This window comes from Halichoerus grypus, chromosome 3 (genome assembly GCF_964656455.1).
Source record: "Halichoerus grypus chromosome 3, mHalGry1.hap1.1, whole genome shotgun sequence".
Classification (NCBI taxonomy): domain Eukaryota; kingdom Metazoa; phylum Chordata; class Mammalia; order Carnivora; family Phocidae; genus Halichoerus; species Halichoerus grypus.
The window spans coordinates 34,238,125-34,260,514 of NC_135714.1; the positions used below are offsets into that span (position 1 = coordinate 34,238,125).

At 38.9% G+C, this 22,390-nt stretch overlaps 1 protein-coding gene across 8 annotated transcripts in view; it reads left to right on the plus strand.

Annotated features, from left to right (window-relative positions):
• LIMCH1 (LIM and calponin homology domains 1) overlaps nucleotides 1-22,390 on the plus strand; it is a 318,240-nt gene that overhangs the window by 262,761 nt on the left and 33,089 nt on the right. For all 8 annotated transcript variants that reach the window (XM_036076942.2, XM_036076952.2, XM_036076955.2 and 5 more), the window contains 4 exons: nucleotides 9-417; nucleotides 3,754-3,972; nucleotides 19,362-19,452; nucleotides 20,601-20,764. In XM_036076942.2, the coding sequence (XP_035932835.2) occupies nucleotides 9-417; nucleotides 3,754-3,972; nucleotides 19,362-19,452; nucleotides 20,601-20,764 (883 nt within the window). The remainder of the gene's footprint in view (nucleotides 1-8; nucleotides 418-3,753; nucleotides 3,973-19,361; nucleotides 19,453-20,600; nucleotides 20,765-22,390) is intronic.

Below are 22,390 nucleotides of genomic sequence, written 5' to 3' on the forward strand. Positions count from 1 at the left end.
TCCTTTAGAGAGCGGAGAGAGAGGGAGTTGCATGAGGCCTATAAGAACGCACGGTCCCAGGAGGAGGCGGAGGGGATCCTTCAACAGTACATCGAGAGGTTCACCATCAGCGAGGCTGTTCTCGAACGCTTGGAGATGCCAAAAATTCTGGAAAGAAGCCATTCCACAGAGCCAAACTTAACCCCCTTCCTGAATGACCCTAGCCCCATGAAGTACCTGCGGCGACAATCACTGCCCCCACCCAAATTCACTGCCACCGTGGAGACCACCATCGCTCGGACCAGCGTTCTGGATACCAGCATGTCAGCAGGCAGCGGGTCTCCCAGCAAAACCGTCACCCCCAAAGCAGTGCCTATGCTGACACCCAAGCCTTACTCCCAGCCCAAGACCTCTCAAGAGGTTCTGAAGACCTTTAAGGTAGGACGCATTCCTTAAGAGGAGAACCAAAACTGAACCCCAGGTAATCAGTGGAAAGAAGCATCTTGCCCTGAGAAGATGCAATTATGTTTACCAAACAAAAGTGAAATGTATAACCATTTATGACTGTGAAGTTTATGTCTCAGGGGATTTGGTTTGCAAATAGTTAAAGGAGCAAGGTTTATTTCCCAGTTTGATAGAATGGCGTGGTCTCTCTGCAGTAGTGCTAACCAACCCTTAGTTTAGTAAAACCCGGGGGATCTGCGGCTCTGTGGGGGTACAGCAAACTCCTCAAAATGAAATCGTAATTGCCTTGGGTTTAGGGAGAAGGATATGCAGCCACCTCTTCTTTTTAAAGAGTTTGACATCATATCCAAAAAGATGCTACAATTGCAAAAATGGAATAATACAAGAAACACACAGGAACATGGGATGTACTTGATTCTCAGAGGAGAGGGAGTTTTAAAAATATTTTTAAAAGGGAAAGAAACTAGATTGTTTCCTGCCAATGAATATGTAAAGTAATGTTCCAGAACCAAAGAACCTATGACAACCAAACATCTTTTTGCTTGCTCACATTCCAGTGTTTTCCCTCACACCACGAGGCAGCACTCGTTCTTTGGCTTAAGCTCTTTTGACTACAAAGAAAACTCAGTTCTCGTTGTCCCTGCACACCACATGGGTTCTTAATAGAAGACAGAGGTGGAATTCATCAGCAGGAGACATGGGCACATGACTATAAAAAAGTTTGCTTGGCTAAACTAATTGAGCAATGTGATGTCATGTATCTTCCTATTGAATTTCAGAGGGAACCAAACTGTATATATACTTTCTGACTGTTGCTTAAATAACTCGGAATGGATCTTAAAAGTCTGTGCCTTAAGCTTCGATAGAACAAAAGAAGAGTGTCCTGGACATCTCATCTGGGTTGAGTTGAGATGTATGTCCCTCGAAGGGCTGGGGCTGTGTCTTTGTTGTTCACAGCTTTGTCCTGGGAGCCTGGCATAGGTGCCCAGCACATAGTAGGCACTCAGTAAGTTCTTATCGAATAAATACATGAATTTTTCCTGAGAAAATGAGCTACGCATCATGCAGGCTCACACGTAGATAAGCATGTGCCCAGACATGCCCAGTATCCCACCTAGTACGCCACCAGCTCTCCTTCACCTAGGGCCCATGACCGAGAACCGTCTGTAATGTTTCATGAAGGAAGGTTTGATGTTGAGGTGGCCCACAATGGGGGTAGGGAATACAGTTTACTTAACTTGGCATCTGAGGCATCTGATCAGATAATCCAGATGTCCACTTCCCCTCCTTTATATAAATAGTGCAAGGTGATCACTTAAACAGAAGAATTATGACAGATGACTTGATGGCAAGACTTTGGCCCTGAGGAAACCCTGTGTCTCACCGCTGTGGCAAAACAGTGTAACAGGCGTCACCAAGAGCATTCATGGACGGGTGCGGAGAAGAACCTGAGTAGAGATCTTTTTAGAGCTGGGGTTCACTCTGGACCACTAATGAGCCCTTGACTCATCACAGGCGTTGATGGTTATCAGCTTCATTCACAGACCCATCACTGAGTGGGTGGACCCCATTATGGTCAAAGGTAGTATGTGGAAAAGTTGTTACCAGATAATGCCAAAACAGAAACTATGAGGGGTGTGTGTGTGTGTGTGTGTGTGTGTGTGTGTGTGTGTGTGTTTTCTCATGGGGAGGACAGTGGAGTGAGGGAGACAGAGAATATAGACTTAGTTTCCCAGGACAACAGAATTAAGAGTAAAGGAAAATCAAATGAAATGGTTTAAGGCAGTGTTTTTCTCTCTCTTTTTTTAAGATTTTATTTATTTGAGAGAGAGGTAGTGAGAGAGAGCACAAGCAGTGGGGAGAGGGAGAAGTAGGCTCCCCGCTGAGCAGGAAGCCTGATGCGGGGCTCAATTCCAGGACCCTGGGATCATGACCTGAACTGAAGGCAGACACTTAACTGACTGAGTCACCCAGGCGCCCCTAAGGCAGTGTTTTTCAAAGTGAGAATTGCTACCTGTTGCCGGGTTATGAAATCAGTTTAGCAGCTTGGTATCAGCATTTTGTAAAATACAAGGGAAAAGAAAGTCTGGTACATCACACATAATAAAGTAAATATTGTTTTGCAAAACTCCTATTTCAGCTATATTTACGTGGGTGTGCTCAGTTGTGATTTAAGTTTCTTTCCTATGGATCACAGACAATAAATTCTGTAAGCCACTGGCTTAAGGTAGATATAACTGATATCTGGCCTTCCATGATTCCTTTTGAAGGATTTTAGAAAGTCTCATAATAATAATAGCTAATATTTACATACATAAAATGTGCCAGATACTGTTCTAAGCTCTGTACATATGTTAATCCATAAAATCCCCTCCACAGCACTATCAGGGAGATGCAGTGATTATAAACTTGGTAGATGGGGAACCTGAGCCCAGAGGATAAGACACTTGTTGAAGATTATGTGGTTTTTAAATGGTAGAGCCAGGATTGAATCTGAGGCTCTCTGAGCTTCCTCCTATAACCACTGTATACATTGCCTCAGACTTCAAGACAGAGAGTTCTAGATGCCGTTCAATAAGCCAGACTAACTAACCACCATTTCTACTCCTCCTTTCTTTCTTTTACCACCTTCCCTAGACATGGGTACAAAACAAAAATATTTTAATGTGTCTGACCTTTTTTCTTGAAAAAATTGGGATTGTAAAATTAACTGGAAATAAGAATTTATTGTGATATAGCATAACATCAGGCCAGAGGCCCTCCATGTTAGCTTGCAAAAATGTACGCATTGCCCCTTACCACAGGATAAGCTGCAAAAGATTCCTGATCTGAGATATGTTCCACCTAATTTACAGGCTAGCCAGAAAAGAAAAATCTCAAAATTGTGGAATAGCATTCAGAATTTAAATGAAGAAGTACTACAACCCAAGTATGTGGTTATACTTAAAATTCCTTGATTTTCTACACTTTATTTTTTTAATTTTATTTAAAATAAATTAACATATAGTGTATTATTAGTTTCTGAGTCTACACTTTAAAATAAGAGCACATGCCAAGTAAGGTGAACATGAAATTTAATCCAAAGTGAAGGGGCCTGAGAAGATTGATGACCTTTTAAAGAGGCCCTCTGAGAGGTCATTTATAGGAGCCCTAATTTCTAGAACCGATGGAAGCATACAAGAGCCCTTATTTTTTGCTGGACTGTGATTAATAAATGATAATGTTTAACTGTGACTCTAAATGTGTTATTTTGTTACAGTCTTCCTTTGGGAAATAGCATGTGATTTTTGTTCCTTGTGTTTCTTATAGGTAGATGGGAAGGTCAGCATGAATGGAGAAACGGTTCATGGTGACAAGAAGGAGAAGGAGAAAGAATGTCCCATGGTGGCACCTGCCTCCTCATTAACAAAATCCCAGATGTTTGAAGGTGTGGCCAGAGTGCATGGGTCCCCAGTGGAGCTCAAACAGGGCAACAGTAGCATTGAGATCAACATAAAGAAGCCAAATTCTGTTCCCCAAGAACTGAGAGTAAGAACACACTTTTCTTTTCCTTTTGGGGATAATTCCACTGTGAAAGAATCTGTTTTTAAAAAGAAGTAGGTCTTGATAACTGTCATTTCTCTCCCTGTGGGTATATTATTTTGCTAAGGCTGCCGTGACAAAGTACCACCAACGGAGTGGCTTAACCATCAGAAATTAATTGTCTCATTGTCGTGCTGGCCAGAAGTCCAAAATCAAGGTATTGACAGGGGTTCCTTCTATTGGCTGCGGGGGAGACTCTTTTCCACGCCTCTCCACTGGTGTCTGGCGGTTTGCGAGCAGTCTCTGGCATTCCTTGGCTTGTGGAAGCATCCGCCTGATCTCTGCCTTCTTTTTCCCATGGTCTTCATCTGTGTACTTGTCTGTGTCCAAGTCTCCCCTTCCTATAAGGACACAGTCATCCTGGATTAGGGGCCCACTCCACTCCAGGATGACTGCACCTAACGTAACCATTATATCTGCAATGATACGCTTTCCAAGGAAGGTCCCATTCTGAGGTACTAGGAGTTAGGACTTCAACATATGAATTTGGAGTGCTGTGGGGAGACACAATTCAACCCTAACAGTGGGGTATGATAGAAGTTGTATTATCACTTATGAATAAGAGAAACTTTTTTTGTCTTCACATTCTTGGTATCTAGTGTTATAGAAAAATAAATACATCTCTAAAATACTGTCCCCCCCCCCACCATTTGTTCCCCATCAGACTTGTTAATACAGTGTGAAAATGACTCGTGCCCTAAGAACCTGGCTTTCCATCCTTGACAATATGTATAAAAGGGTATCTATCTTATTAGCTTAAAAACAAACAAAAAAACCCAAAAACATTAAAAGCAATAAAATGTTTTCTTAGCTTAGCCCCTTAAATTCAGAGCAATTGGAAGCAACTATTGAATAGCCAAGCTGAAAAATGTAGGGTGATTCAACAACAGCAGAAGAGAAAACTCAATATTCTATTCTGTTTGCTGGTTTGGGATGTAAAATGGAGTCAGGAAGATTCCACTTTCTTAGATCTCTCACCAGAAGGGCTCATGCTGGTTTTGTGGCTCAGACCCAAACTTCCATGGCCACAGACACAGCCCACGTTTTAGGGTGCAAGCTGGACTCTGCACAGCCTCGTTCGTCTTCACCAGACGCTGATTTCTCCAGTTTTCATTGATAGCGTTTGGGTTGGAATTACAAAGGATGGGGGAAACTGTCATGATTCTACCCCCAGAGCCTAGGAAGTTTTGACCCAGAAGGGAACTTGTCTCCTAGCTCCAAGGCTGAGTTAGAAGACCCAGCTAGCCAAACTCACCAGTGGACTGGATCTTATTTTTCTTATCTCTGGAGATACCTTATCTCTTATCTTTTTTCTAATTGTAGTATACTTGACATATCATATCCTATTAATTTCTGGTGTACATCATAGTGATTCGATATTTTTACACATTACGAATGATCCCCACAATAAGTCTAGTTACCATCCACCACCATACAAAGTTATTATAATATCATTAACTATATTCCATATCTGTACATTATATCCCCATGACTTATTTATTTTATAACTGGGAGCTTGTATCTCTTTATCCCCTTTAATTATTTTTGCCTGTCTGCAAACCCCACGCCCCTCTGGTAACAAAGAGTTTGTTTCCATTGTCTATGAGTCTGTTTTGTTTTTCGCTTGTTTTGTTTTTTCGATTCACATATAGTATTCGTCTTTCTCTGTCTGACCTACTTCACTTAGCATATTACCCTCTAGGTCCATCTATGTTGTCACAAATGGCAAGATCTCCTTGTTCATGGCTAAGTGATACTCTGTTGTGTGTGTGTGTATATATATATATATATATACATACATACCACATCGTATTTATCCATTCATCTATCAGTGAACATGTAGCTGTCCATTGTCACATATCTTGGCTATTGTAAATCATGCTGCAATGAACATAGGGATGCATATATCTCTTTGAATTGGTGTTTTCATTTTCTTTGGATACATATCCAGAAGTGGAATTGTTAGATCATGAGATAGTTCTATTTTTAATTTTCTATCCTGTTTTCCACAGTGGCTGTACCATTTGCATTCCCATCAACAGTGCACAAGGTTTCCCTTTTCTCTACATCCTTGCCAACTCTTATTTTTTGTCTTTTTGAAAGTAGCCAATCTGACAGGAGTCCGTCACAGTCTCATTGTGATTTGATTTGCATTTCCATGATGATGAGTGATGTTGAGCATCTTTTCATGTGCCTGTTGGCCATCTGTAGGTCTTCTTTGGGAAAGTATCTATCAAGTCCTCTGCCCATCTTTAATGGTTTTTTTTATATTAAGTCATGTAAGTTCTTTATATATTTCAGATAATAACCCCGTATCAGATGTATGACTTACAAATATCTTCTCCCATTCAGTAGGTTGCCTTTTCATTTGTTGATGGTTTCCTTTGCTGTACAAAAGCTTTTCCCTTTGATGTAATCCCCCTTTTTTCAGTTTTAGCTTTTGTTACCTTAGCCTGAGGAGACTGGTCCAAGCAAATACTAAGACAAATGTCAAAGAACTTACTGCCTGTAATTTCTTCTAAGTATTTTATGGTTTTCAGTATTACATTTAAGCCCCTAATCCATTTTGAATTTATTTTTGTATATGGTGTAAGATAATGGTCCAGTTTCATTCTGGGATTTGTCTTTTGAAGAATAAAATGTGTTTTCTCAGAGGAGTTGAGAGGAGGTAATTATTCCCCGTGATGCTCAAGTCCTATGAAGGAGTTTCAAAGTGGAATAAACCAAAATAATTTCCTCACCATGGTAACATATTTACTGGTCTCCAGGAGCAAAGTTTTGTGATCCAGGCAAATGCCGAGTCTCTCAACGTGGAATTTAATTTCACTTTTCATTTACATAAATGTTATCATCTCTAGAAGAGTTTTTACTAATTATCATAAGATGAAATATTGAGTTTTGCTACTAGCATGAGAACTTTATTGGTAGAGTCAACATATGCTCTTAATTTTAAATTAGAAGTTTCTATAATTAGACCTTACAGTGCTAGAATTGCTTTTCTGGAACAGTTAGTAATTATGTTCTTGTCTTTTGCCAGACTTCATAATAAGCATTTCTTAAGTTCCCTTATCAATACGTTTCCATGACTCAGTGTGACTACTAGGGTCACAGGCCCTTTGCACGTACTGTTGAGCACAGCTCTTTCTCATTATACTTTGGAAAAGCAACAGTGTTGGTGCCATGCTTATCCCACGACACTTGCCACATAATAGAGGTGCACAGGGCTTCCTTAGGCCCAGCAGATTAATTATAAGAACAAATCCTGAGGGCTGTGCTATCAGGCATGTGTCTACTTTCTATCTCTCACCAGTTCTGCCCTCTGACCATTTTGTTGTTTGAGTTTGGGGGAAACCCTACCCTTGGATGAATAGATTTTATTCCTGATAGAAGTCCCAGTTAGTATAATGCCTAAACTTCCTAAACCAACTATTTAATCTCTCTTGTTCTACGTTTTTAACCCTTTTGGGAAAAAAAGCTGGTTACCTGTGGCATTAAGCAGAAGACTCCTAAAACAGAAGAAAAGGGGGTTGGTTTGGTTTTAGAGCAGTATAGCCTCCCTTTAAAAATATACTCATTCTTGATAATGAGTCATATTCTTATTTTTACAATGAGCAATTTTTTTACAAGAATAGCTTGTTCTCTTTTTAATGACAGGTATTTTCCACTTTAATAGTAGTTAAGCTACCTAAAGGCTAAGAGAAAATGGATTGAAATATTTCACATTGATTGCATATCCCCAAAAGTATCTTGTTTTAAGAGAAGCAAAATTGGATGATCTGAAAGAAATCATGTTACCTCAGAAATGTATAGAGTGTAACAAGAAAAACTCCAAACAAAAGGTGGCCTGGCACTTCCCCTGAACCCGCCTGATCCTGGGCAGTCTCAAGATGCAGGTCCAAACTCTTGGAAAAGCCTGGAAGTCTCTTCCTTTATATATCTCTTATTTGAAAAACTGCCTAGTTTGGGGGCGCCTGGGTGGCATAGTCGGTTAAGTGTCCGACTCTTGGTTTCAGCTCAGGTCGTGATCTCAGGGTCATGAGATCGAGCCCTGCATCGGGCTCCGTGCTCAGCGTGGAGTCTGCTTGAGATTCTTTCTCCTTCTTCCTCTGCCCCGCCCATACGTGCTCTCTCTCTCTCAAATAAATAAATCTTTAAAAAAAGAGAAGGAAAAAAAAGAAAAGAAAGAAAGAAACACTGCCTAGTTTGGAGCAATTTCTAGTTCAGAAGCCCTAGTGGTTCTGAATAGGAAGTAGCCTTTATTTACCCTGGCTCAGTACTTCAGGCTCTTGACTCAACTATGGCAGGGACTATGACAGTATTTTCTGAGTAGGTAACTGCCTGTATGTATCTGTTAGACTCTAAGCCAAGGTGGTTAGCTATACTACACAAAATGTTGGCTCATTATTAAAACAGCCTTCATACTCACTTACAACTGAGGACACCAAACGTTTTCCATTCCGAATCTGTTATCCCAAGAGTCCTTCGAAAAGAATCTCTTCTCCCAATAAACCTACTCCTCATTTTACTTCCTTCCCCATATTCCAAGAAAAGCATTTCTTGACTGTGTTACAGCCGGTGTCCTCCCGTTGAAGGGGTGGAATGAATTGGTCGTGGCAAAATAGGGGGACCAGCCTAAAACAGGGGGTCTGCACCTCAGCGCCTCCCAGGGCCCGAGACCAGCTTGGACTCAATGTGCCGTTTTCTCACTCATTTGCCCCGTTCTGTGGGGCTGTCAAAGGAATAGTGTTCTTTTTAAATGGTGTCTTTCTTCCAAAAATTGCATTCCCAACAGATACACTCTTCACAGAGGAGTAGCCTCCCCCACCACCGAAATGTCACCGTTGTCCTGGGCGATGGCGGCCGTAGGCAGGAGTGTTCATTCAGACCGTGAGGCAGAGCGGCAGAGGAGGGTGACGGCAAGACTCCAGGCATGGGGGACAGGCTGAGGTTGGGGCGTCAGCCTCTGGGGCCAGCACGACCACTTTTGTGCGATATTATGTCCTCTCTTTGGTTTCTTTCTACCTCACCTTTCTCGTTGAAAACTCTTGGGACCATTGCTCTCTCACTTTAGAAATGGATCCTCAATTAAGGTAGGCTTGTTATTTTTTTTTTTTAATACTTTGGCTGTATCTGTTGCTACCAGCAAACTCCAGATCGTCCTCAGCAGAATCATCTTTAAGGTAAATGACACTCTGACAGCAGTTGTCTTGCCGACAGCTGCCTGTTAACCAGTAAGCATGAGTTAAGGACTACTCTCTGCCCCATTTTTGAAATCGAAAACAGAACAAAACAAAACAAAAAAACCTCATAAACTTGCCAGGAGGGCAGTTTTCATAAAGCAACCAGAAAAGTGTATAAAATAAAATTTAATTAAGTGCTAGATAATAGGGTCAGAAGACTAGCGGGATATAGGATTGCAGAGAACAGGTAAGATCATTATAGGTTGGGGTTAGTGGGAAAGGTTTTGTGTGGGATGTGGTTTTGAAACTTGACCTTAAGTGTGGGATTTGCGTTGGAATGGAGCAGGCTATTCCGTATGTTGGGAATAGCAGAAGCAAAGGCTTAGACGGTGGTGAGGAAGCCACAAGGAGATTCCAAGAGGGGGTCCCAGGGCTAAGAGGGGATGAGGGCGACTAGGATGCTACATTACTCCAAGCAGAGGGATCCTGTCTCCTGAGGCCTGACCTGGTTATCCCTGAGATAGTTCCCAGCAGAAACCTAACACCTTTTGGTTTACTTTGCATTTTTAAAATATTGGCTTCTGTAAGAAAATCCTGTCATAGCACAAATCCAGGAATCCAGGATTAGAAAATAAGTTGGAAATTCTTCTTAGCTGATGATGAATGTATCCTGCTCAGTAACCTACAGAGAGATATTTATGTCTCCCTCAAAACTAGTCCAAGTGTTTTCTTGATCCGCTGTGAGTTGTATTTGTATTTGAATCTCTTTTTTCCTCTGTGGTACCAAAAATGAGCCTTTCCTAAAGTACCTAGAGTACTCCATGCAGTAGGTCAAAGATCTAACCCCACCCGAGCCTCAGTTTATATTAAAGACAAAGATAATAATAGTATATGCATCTGATGGTTAGTGTGAGAATTCCTGTCTAGAGAGCACTTGTCAGACTCACAGGCAGAGGTGCCCTTAAGTTATTTTTAATATGGTCATACAGCAAATGGGAGAAAGTTACGATATATTGTTCAGAAGCCCCGAAAAGTGGTAGGTATAAAGTTTCTCAGGTTAAAGCAAGATCATCAAAATCGCCGTCTTGCACAGGTGTGGATTTCAAACAAATGGGATGAATTTCTTGTCATCCTCCAGCTCAGCTTGTCAGTCGTCCCAGCTGTAATTCACTAAGAAACATGCAGATGTGAACAGCTTTTTCCAGAAGATGATTGCCCTGCAGATGTTCCTGTGGTGCTTCCTCAGCTCTTTCTGCTCCTCCTGTTATTCCCTCTTTCCCAATTCTGGCTTCCCTCTGCCACCTAGACCCTGCTGACCAGCTCCCACTCACCAGCTCGTCCCAGGTGATGTCATGCAGGGCCCCATGCTGGCCGGCCCCTTCCTACCAGATCTGTGACAATTCTCCCCCCTTGACCAAGGGCCAGACTTCGCTAGTAGGTTTCTAAACTATTTCATCTGCTTTTCTCAAGCTAAGTGACAAGGTAGGTCTGGTTTTTCAACCTTGATAATATTAGCTCTAGGCCTTCCTCTTGAAAATTCAGTACTTTACGAATGTTGTCTGATCCAGGAAAACAGACAATCAGATCTTTCTTGAAACATTTCATTTTGCAGTGAGAGCCGGGGGAAGGCATTTGAGTAGGTGCTATTTTCCTTACAACTGAGACCAACTGCAAATTCCTTTCAGATGTCAAATGTCAACAGGCATTTCTTGAGAAACTGTTTTTCTCCGTCTAGAAGTAATTGTAAGAGTGTTAAATTATAAGTCATTAAAGATATTTAGGTGAAGAAGCATTTACAGATGATACATCAGAGACAATAAAAAAAAATCCAGTCTAGCCCATCTTACCTGGACCAGAGCCTCACATTGTGGCTTCGAGAAGTTTAGGCAAAAAGAAAAAGTCTACGGAATAGAGAGTCTGATTCTCCATGTAGATCCTCTTTCACCCAGTGAAAATAGATACTCCGAGGTATAAAAGTGAAAGGAGAAACACATGCATGGCATGTGTGACACCTGAGTCATGGTGCCAAGACATAAATAGACCGATTTTCCAGGCTTCTGTCCAGAGAAGTTACTCGAGACCGAAGCCAGGAAATCACTCAGTCACAGAATAGAAGCTCAGGAAAGGATGTTGGGTATCCCATCTTCCAACCCAGGGAAGTTAAATGATCAGCCCAACTTCTCATCATTCTTCCGTCCTGGAAACCGGACCACCCAAGCTCTGGGTCTCAGGACGGTTCCCGCTCTCCTGCGTTGTATTTCCAATTGCTTTTCCAGTGTCGCTCTTGGGCAAGCCCACCAGTGAGATCCTCGTTAGAATGAGCAGCCAGATGCTAGGTAGATTTTGTGGCTAGACCAGGTTTCTCTCAGGCCAGGAACCTGCCACCTCCCCTCTGTGGCCTCACGGCTAAGTCTGGTACCTGAGCCAGTTTGGATCGTGTTCTCAGTCAAGGAGAAGCCAACTCCTGGCTTGGGCCCCTGTAACCTGTCTGTGCTCTCATTTACTCAGGCCCAGGGATCTGTGCTTATTTACTTGTTGTCATTCTTGAGACAGTGTTACCCATCGGAGAAGGGAAGGCATCTCCCTGTTTAGCTGAAACCAAAGGAAAGTATGGGTCAGAAAGTGCATTTTCCGGCAAGGCGGGTTTGTTTTAGGCAAATTTCTGAGTCCATCAGGTTAAAACTGCCAATTTTGAACTCATTTCCTTTGAAGTCGTGATGTGAGTACAAAAATAACAAACCTTCAAATGCAAGTGCCAGACACAAGTTAATTAAACTGTCCTTGGGGATTTCCCTTGATTACATACACAGTTGACTCTTACGGTTTGAACCGCATGGGTCCACTTACACGTGGACTTTTTTCAATATATACAGTACTGTATGTATTTTCCTTATGATTTTCTTAGTAACATTTTCTTTTCTCTAGTTCTCTTACTTTATTTTAAGAATATATATAGAATACATATAACACACAAGATATCTGTTAATCGACTGATCATGTTATCGGTGAGGTTTCTGGTCATCAATAGACTATTAGTAGTTAAGTTTTGAGGAGTCAAAAGTTACACTTGAATTTTTGACTGTGCAGAGGGGTTAGTGCCCCTAACCCCACCTTTGCTCAAGAGTCAGCTGTACTCTATACACATTGCAGAACACAGAAAAGTACAAAGAAAATATAAAGTACATACTGCTTCCAGCCACTCAGAAACTGATACTAAGATTTTTTTTTTTTTAAATGTGTATCCTTCTCTTTTTTCTCAGTGCATATAAAATATTTTTTAAATGGGCTCATGTTATTCAGATTGGGTCATAGCTTGCTTTTTCTCTTAATTTACCCTGAATATTTTGCTAGCTAATAGCCTGATTTGGGTGACTAGTATGTATTTAAAGTAAGCTTGAGAGTATAAATTCCATAAACAATGCATAGAATCTTTGCTTACTAACATCGATTACATATCTGCTCTATGCCAGCTACTGTGCTGCATGCACCCCGGGCCCCTCAGAACCTGGGCTGGGTGGAAAGCCCCAAGAGGGGGGTGGTGAATGGGGGTAGTCTGGTCTCAAGCTGCCCTCAGAAGTGGAGACTTCGCTAGATTGCCTCCTGTTCTGAGAGACTCCAGAGAGTTCTCATCTTTTGTAGAACAAATGGATGAGAAGTAGAATGGATAACAAAGAAAGGGAATGGAAAAGGCAGGGGCACCTGGGTGGCTCAGTTGTTAAGCGTCTGCCTTCAGCTCAGGTCGTGATCCCAGGGTCCTGGGATCGAGCCCCGCATCGGGCTCCCTGCTCAGCGGGAAGCCTGCTTCTCCCCCTCCCACTCTCCCTGCTTGTGTTCCCTCTCTCGCTGTGTCTCTCTCTGTCAAATAAATAAAATCTTTAAAAAATAAATAAATAAAAATAAACTTGGGGACTCTCAGGTTCTTATATTGCGTCTTAACAATCAAAACCTTTAAATACCTGGAGACGATGTAGAGGTGGGTGGGAGTCCAAACCCAGATAACAGGAGTGCTGAGGTTACCAGCACTGGGTACGGTTCCCACCTTCCCTGCCTACTAGCAGTGACCCTGCATAAGCCACGTAGCCTCCTGGGCCTCAGTTTCCTCACCTGTATAAAGAGAATCATCTTGATACATACCTTATAAGCTTGATACATACCTTATAAGTGAGATAATCCATGTCAGGTGCCCCAACAGCGCTGAGTCATGGTAAATGCAGGAAGTATCGAAGGTGGCTCGTCACTACCTTTTAAAGCATCATTTTAAGGGAAAATAAATAGGGTCATCGGGTAGCTCAGTGTTTGAGTGGTAAGCCATATAGAAAAGCACTCAGAAATCTGTGAATTCTTGGAAATGGAAACACTCCATTAGTCATGCATAAGTAAAATCTTACTGGAATGTGATGTGTTTGTAAAATAATCCTTAGTGAGTAGTGCTTGAGGATTTTGTCTCCTTTGCATTATAAATTATGTCTAAAGGACTTCATGAATTATTCCCTTCATTCCAAGTGGCACACTTTCCACATTTGAATGTACCTAAACCAGTATGTATCTTACAGTCAACAGTGTATCATATTTAACAGTGTGTTTTCTTTCTTAGTAATACCTAAAATAATACAACTTAGAATTGATGGCATCCAAGATTTAAGAAATTATGCCCATTTCTTTGTTCATTTTTGAAGTGGGGAGGCTTTCGCCCAGTTTCTATAGTTATTTATTTTGTTTCTAGTAATTGGAAACCTAGTGTTCTCAAAAGCATTATTCATCAATATTTAAATCTGCAAATTTGTTTTCCAACCTCAGATAGTTTTCTATAATCTAATCAGTTGGGGGAACAACCTAAAAAATCAGTATTTCTGATAGTATTTTATATATGGACATCATAAAACAAAAATACTATCACATATTAATATTTCTATGTGTGTGGTGGGGGAGTATGTTGAATTATAAAATCTAAATTATTCTTTTGTAATGCTAGGCTGATTGATCTTCAAATGCTGCTATTATGTCAGTCATTCATATAACAATGTAAACACACACACACAACATGTACATATAACATATATAATAAAAAAGACTTTGGTTTATTTAACTATTTCCACTCATTAAAGTCTCTTTAAAGGGATTCAACTCAGGCTTGTTAATATATTTAAAGTTAATTACATAAAGTTAATATATTTAAAGTTAAAAATATATTTAAAGTTATATTATTTGATGAAATCAAATAATATAAATATGATGCTTGTTTCCAGCCTAGGGTTTTAAAAGTATATTTTAATTTAATATTATGTTCTTCCAGAGTTGATACATGGTAATCTATCACTAGAAAATGCCCATCTAATTATGAGGAGTTCAAAATCACCCCATCCTCCGAAAGAAAAAACACATTTTTGCTACTAGATGCTATTGTAAAATCTCTTAGAAGCTTGGAAGCCTTGTTACCTGAAGTTTCTTTGTGCTTTTTTTAATCTTAGATAATTTGCAAGCAATTTTTATTTATTTTTTACAGTGGTTTTTTTTTTTCCAATTTTGTTATTGTGGTAAAATACATGTAACATAAAATTTACTATCTTAAGCATTTTTATGTGTACACTTGAGTGGTATAAAGCACATTCATAACTGCAACCATCACCACCATCCATCTCCAGAACTCTTTTCATCTTGCAAAACCAAAACTACCCATTAAACAATAATTCCCCACGATCCCCTCCCCACCAGACCCTAGCAACAACCACTCTCCTTTTTTTTCCTTCCCCTTTCCCCCCCATACCCCAGCCTGTGGTAACTGCCATTCTACTCTCTGTTACTACAAGTTCAGCTTTTTAAATTTTATTTTTTTAGATTCCACATATAACTGAGATCATGCAATATTTGTCTTTCTATGTCCGGCTTATTTCACTTAGCATGATGTTCTCCAGGTTCATCCATGTTGCAAATGGCAGGATTTCCTTCTTTCTTATGGCTCAGTAATATTCCATTGTGTCTGTGTCTTTGTGTGTTCATATGTTTAGATAGATAAGAGATAGATATTTATTTGTATACAGATACACATTATACATACACCAATGATATATTTGTATATAATATTAATATTTATATATCATCACATTTTTTATGTATTTCATTATACATATAATGTAATATTTAAATATCACATTTTCTTTATCCATTCATCCATCAACCTTTATTTAAGTTGTTTCCGTATCTTGGCTGTTGTGAATAATGCTGCAATGAACATGGGAGTGCAGGTAGCTCTTTACGATACTGATTTCGTTTTCTTTAGATATATACCTAGAAGTGAAATTGCTAGATCATATGATAGTTCTATTTTAAAGTTTTTTTTATTTTTAATTTTTTTGAGGATCCTCCACACCATTTTCCACAATGGCTGTACCAACTTACATTCCCACCATCAGTATACAAGAATTCACTTTTCTCCACATCCTTGACAACACTTGTTACCTTTGACTTTTTAGTAATAGCCATCCCTAACAGATGTGAGGTGATATCTCATTGTGGTTTTGATTTCCCTGATAATTAGTGATGTTGAGCATATTTTCAAATACCTGTTTAACTATTTTTAATTGGTTTATTTGCTTTTTTTTTTTTTTTTTTTTTTTTTTTGCTGTAGGGTTGTAAGTGTGTAAGAGTGCCTTATGTATTTTGGAGTTAATTCCTTATTGGATATATGATTGGTAAATATTTTTCCCACTCTATAGATTACCCTTTCATTCTGTTAACTGTTTCCTCTGCTGTGAAGAAACTTTTTAGTCTGTTGTTTATTTTTGCTTTTGTTGCCTGTGCTTTTGGTGTCAAATCCAAAAAATCATTGCCGAGACCAATGCCAAGGAGCTTTTCTGCTGCTTTCTTCTAGGAGTTTTGCAGTTCTAAGTCTTCATCCCATTTAGACATTGATTTTTGTGTATGGTGTAAGATAAATATCAAATTTCATTCTTTCATATGTAGAGATCCAGTTTTCCCAACATCATTTACTGAAGAAATCCTTTACCCATTTTATGTGTTCTTGGTGCCCTTGTCAAAAATTAGTTGACTATAAAAGTGTGGGTTGATTTCTGGGCTCTCTATTCTATTCCATTGATCTATGTGCCTGTTTTTATGACAGTACCATACTGTTTTGATTACTGTAGCTTCCTAATATAATTTGAAATCAAGAAGTATGGTGCCTCCAGCTTTGCTCTTCTTGCTCAAGATTGCTTTAGCTATTTGGGGTCTTCTGTAGTTCCGTGTGAATTTTAGGGGTTTTTTAAAATATCTGTGAATAATGCCATTGGAATTTTGATAGGGATTACATTGAATCTGTAAATTGCTTTGGGTACTATGGACATTTTAACAATATTAATTCTTCCAATCCATGAACACAAGCTATCTTTCTACTTACTTGTATCTTCTTCGATTCCTTCATCAATGTTATAGTTTTTAGTGTACAGCTATCTCACCTTGGTTAAATTTATTTCTACAATGTTATTGTGAATGGGATGGTTTTCTTCTTTTTTGGATAGTTGTATATTGATTTTGTAACCTGCAGCTTTACTGAATTCATTTATTAGTTTTAACAGTTTTTTGGTGGAACCTTTAGCATTTTCTGTATATAAGAGCATGTCCTCTGCAAACAAATAATTTTTCTCTGTCCTTTCCTATTTGGATGCCTTTTATTTCTTTTTCTTGCCTAATTGCTCTGGCTAGGACTTCCAATACTATGCTGAATATAAGTGGAGACAATGGGCACCCTGTCTTGTTCCTGATCCTGGAGGAAAGGCTTTGAGCTTTTCACCAGTAAATACAATGTTAGTTATGAGCATGTCAAATATGACCTTTATTATGTTTAGTTACATTCTTCTATACCTAATTTGTTGAGAGCTTTTATCATGAAAAGAGGTTAAATTTTGTCAAATGCTTTTTCTGCATCTGTTGAGATGAGCATATGATTTTTATCCTTCATTTTATTAATATGGTGTATCACATTTTTTGACTTGCATATGTTGAACAATTCTTACATTTTCTCATAAAGTTTCTTTGTTTTTATAGAATTCAATAACAATTTCCACCAATACATTAACTATAAAGGGCTTTTGGGTTAGTTGAAAGACAAATTTTGATTTATGAGTAAAATATATATACTTATAAGACACCAATAAATTCATAGCTTTTTGAGAACCCATGGGGATATTTTATAAAGTATTTAATTATGCCTTTACTGAAACCAATTTTAATATTTATCTTAAAACCTTTTAAGATGTATTAAGTGTTTCATACATATTTTAAAAATTCAACTTTAGCTCTTTATAATAAGACACTATTACTAAAAAACATAATAGTCATTAATTTGTAATCTTTGGTTGTTGAGGTATATTCTAGCCAGTATTTAATCATCCTTCCCATTACTTTTATCAAGCTACTACTATAATATTAGTGGAAGAATTTTGGAATTATTCTGGAATCAGTTGGCTCCCATCTAAAAGATAATGTAAAATTAGATTGATTTTGTTTTCTGAATCAGAAGCAGTAGTCATCGGGGAACATTTTGGAATACAGAAAATATATTTATAAAGAAGAAAAAGTCATCCAAAATTTAAGCACATTAAGAATAATCACTTAATATTTTAGCATATTTCCTTTATTTTATAGACATTTTTATATATGTATTATCAGGTGTATTTGTGTATAAATATAGCATATTCAAAGTTTAACATGTGTAGGCATCATCCTGGATATACAGTTCACATTTTCTGACTTAACATTAAATAATAAGTATTTTCACATATCATTTATTGTTTAATACCATTTTTTATGACTGCATAACATTTCCTTCTATGGACATACCAAAATTCATTCAACTATTCTCCAATTGTTGGACATTTAGGTTGCTCCAAATTTTTTTAATGTTATAAATTTTAGGAAGTATAAAACAGATAAGTTGAAGTACTTCTGAAAGAGAGGAACACAGGCATAAAAGTGATTAACTGAGGTACTATTGAAAGAGATGAATATCATGGTAATGTGCCAAGTGGATTAAACAGCAAGATCCAAATCAGAGAGACCCCTTAGTGGAAGAACGTGGATCATCTCAGGCCCTAGCTTATAGAAACAGAAAGGAAGAGATGGATATGAAAACTATTATGTTAGAACCTTGGCAGGACTTGGCAAATGATGGGCAATCATGAGATATGAGTCAGGAAACACTTCAGAGTTTAATTTGTGTACTGGGGAGAACTAATGTCATAAACAGAAATTGTGAGATTTGGAGAAGGGGCTTATTTGAAGGTAACTTTTAGCATGTTGAGTGTGAGTCATTTACCATGACACCAATGTGTCAGACTGAAGCTCTGATGGACACTCGGGCTAGAGATGAAAGTACAATTCATAAATGGGTAGAGAGCATAATGGTGAATGCATGAGAATAACTGATACATTTGTGGGTGATTCAGGACAGGTGATGGAAAATGGTTGGAGAGAGAGAATGAGAAATCAGGTAAGAGAGAGTTCTTGAGAGCCCAGAGAGAAAGCGAACATCAAGAATGAAATCCATAGTGCTAGGAGTCCGAGGCATCTGTGCTGAAGACAAGCTACTGAAAGGTTAATTATAACCTTAAAAAAAGCTTTTTTCACTGGTGATATGACTCTAAGCCAACTTTAAAGGCATTTGGGAGCAAGTAGGTAGTGACTATGATTTTGAAAATTCAGTGGTGATGGTAAGGGAAAAGTGGAGTGTGCGTCTGAGGCGGTCAGAGGAGGTTGGGAGGTGGTGGGTGCATGTGACCTCATATCGCCCCTCTTCTCCTTCATGGACTGTCTCCTTCCAACCAATCCAGCTTTTCACCCTAAGGCTACTTAGGAAATGGAAAAAGTATGAATTCATATAGGCACCTTACCTCATTGGCCTAAAAATAACTATTCAGGAAGAAAGAAAAAAAAAAAGGAAAGGAAAGCGAGGAAGGAAGAAAGGAAAAGAAAGAAAAAGAAAGGGAAAGGAAGGAAGGAAGGAAGGAAGGAAAAGGAAGGAAGGAGGGAAGGAAGGAAAAAGAAAGGAAGAGGAAAGACAGGAAGGAAGGAAGGAAGGAAATAAAGAAAGAAACCTTTTACCTTTTAGAACTTTCAAAGAGGTAATTTATTCAAAGGGAAAAAAAATCTTTTTCTTTTCAGGCAACCACTGAGGAAACCGAACTGAACAGTCAAGAGGATGAGAATGATGGCGAAAAAACACAGAAAGGGAATACGGAAGTTGCTTCATCAGGTTTGTTCCCTGACAAACTAGTTTTAAGGTAGATCATGATAACTGTTAAGCTACAATGAAAACAGTCAAGAATTTCTCCCACTGAGCCATAAAAAAGTAGCTAAGCAAGGCTCTGTAACTGGTGTGATTGTGCTGCCACCTAGAGGCTTCCTGGGGAAATCCTGACCGTACGATTTATCTTGCTGTAGAAACAGGAGCCCATTCTTTTTTGCTACTGTGGTATTTTTTTTTTTTTTTTGAAAGTATATCTCAATCATCATAAAAGTTATATTTCCCCAAATAAATGATGCTAAAAACTGAGGGTCCTATTTTAACACACAGAACATCATCAGATAAGATATAAATCAAAATATATAACATAGACACTGAAATGAAAAAGCTGGTGAATAGTTTTAAAATAATAAAGTAATGCCAGCAATATGGACAGTGAGTATGAATAGAGACCCACTGTTCCCTAAAGTAATGTTTCTCAATACTTTTAACACATTTCTTCTTTTGGCAAACCTCCTACCCTCTTCTAAATGGCAAATTATTTTAAAATAAATGGCATTACTAAAACTTTTAGCATGTGCTTTTTCAAACTAGTTTGCACCTCCACATCTTGATATGCCCCCTCACTCCAGACTATACCTAATTCTTCCTTATATATCAGAGAACACTTTATTTTCACTGTCTTATGTGTACTACACAATCCTTAACACATTCTAATTATGAAAATGTACTGTTTCAAAGGAGCATTGAAATATGAAAGACAGACTCAGGCTGCCACTCAGTCATTTGGATAGAAACTATCTTTAAATGTTCTCCCACCCAACCCACCTACCATTATATTTTGTGTCAACATTTTGTCTCATGTAGTGTTATTCATGGGGAAACAGTGACTCTTTCTAAGAACTTAAATTCTCCATAGTGGGGTCCTTTGATGTGTTTTGCGTTGTGTGATTTTTTTTTCTTTTTTATGTCTTGAAAGAGCCTAGACAATTCTAGCATCTTAGGCTCTTTAATACCTCTCATCACCCTGCAATCCAACTCCTTATGGCCCTGGGCAGGATATGTACTCAATAGACTTCGTGGCATCGCAGGATAAATGGTCCTTTATATGGTTCTCTTCTTCTTTTTTATGTTTCTGAACGTAACTCCATTTTCAGAACCACAGCATTTTACAACAACTGTGACTCGATCCAGCCCGACTGTGCCCTTTGTGGAGTTTTCCTCCAGCCCCCAACTGAAGAACAATATGCCAGAAGAAAAAGACCAGAAGAAACTGGAAAATGAGATGAGTGGAAAGGTGGAGTTGGTGCTGTCACAAAAGGTAATGTACATGGTGGACTAAAGCAGTTCAATCCAAAATCAGTGCGGCTTCATATTGCAGCTCACTTATAACGTGAATGGAGATAAGTGGCGCTTGTTCATAATGAAGATTTATTTTTTTCTCCGAATCGATTCCTATCTTCAATCTGTATTTTTTTTTTCTAAATACAAATATACTACATGTCCATTGTAAAACAATGTAAATGCATATAGAAAGATGTATGCACTAGGTAGGTCATGTGGGGTGCTCGGGCAGACCACCATAGACTGGGTGGCTTGTAAACACCAGAAATTTATTTCTCACAGCTCTGGAGGCTGAAAGTCCAAGACCAAGGTGTCTGGTGAGAATCCACTTCCTGGCTCATGGATCACTCTCTTGCAGTGTCCTCACTTGGTGGGTGGGGTGAGGGAGGTCTCTTGAGTCCCTTTTATAAGGGCACAAATCACCGGTATACCAAAGGCACCACTTCCTAATACCACCACCTTGAGGGTTAGGATTTCAACATGAATTTTGGGAGGCCACAAACATTCAGTCTGGAGCTATACCTTTTTTTTTAACTTGTATTTATGGTAACGTGCATACAAATGTAACAAATCTATCAAGTACTATATGTAAACGTGTAAAAAATAATATATAAATTTAAAAGAATAGAAATAGAGCAATAGAGAGAAAAAGTCACTGAAACTTACCTCTATTAGTAACCACTGATATATATCTTTTAAATTTTTATTTTAAATAACTTTGAATTATGAAGAATTACATACATTTGAAAGAAAAATGGAATATAAGTTCTAAAGCTTTGCAGTTAGGTGTTAGTTTCCTGTGCGTGAGGTTGCTTATTTGCAGCTTACAAAATATTCTCTTTCCAATATTTACCTGTTTTATAACAGTGGTACTTCTGATGCCTCTGGACTTGCATAACAAGGAAACTAGAAAATTATTATTCTGATATAATGAGTTTTAATGTCTTGTTTTTATTAAATTTCTTCCTTGCTTGGAGTCTCATCTCATTCATATTAATTTGGTTTGTTTTCAGGCCCAGTCTCAAAGTCTTCATCATTTATGCCACTTCCTCTCAGCCTTGGCTACCCTTTAGAGTTTAAAAATACCAAGCATGTTCCATAGAAAATAAATCAGAATCGCTGGGGGCAGCGCATCTGTATTTCTCAATGCTGCCCAGGTGATTCCAGTAGGCCACCAAGATAGAGAACCATGGACTTGCACACGGCATACTATATGTGGTGATATCCCAAATTTAAAAATTAACCCTAGATTGGGATATCACTTTAGAGTGAAAAATTGGCCAAGTCTCGTTCCAGTTCCTCCGCCATTTACTCAGCGTGTATTGACTGTGCGCCTACTAGAAGCCAGGCCCTGTAGCAGACGTTGGATGTTCAACAGTGAATACCCAGCCCCTGACCTTAAGGAGCTGACAGTGCTATGTCCTTGGTAGAGCCTCAAAAATGCCTTTGGGGGATTTCAGTCTCCAGTTATGCCCCATTTTTATACATAAAGGATTAAAGAACGGTCTAGACGTCTAAAAGGAGGAACTGAAATGTCGGAAGACATTGGGGGCAGGCAAGATTTCCCACCTTTGCAGAATTTTGCCTTATCCCCATTACACTC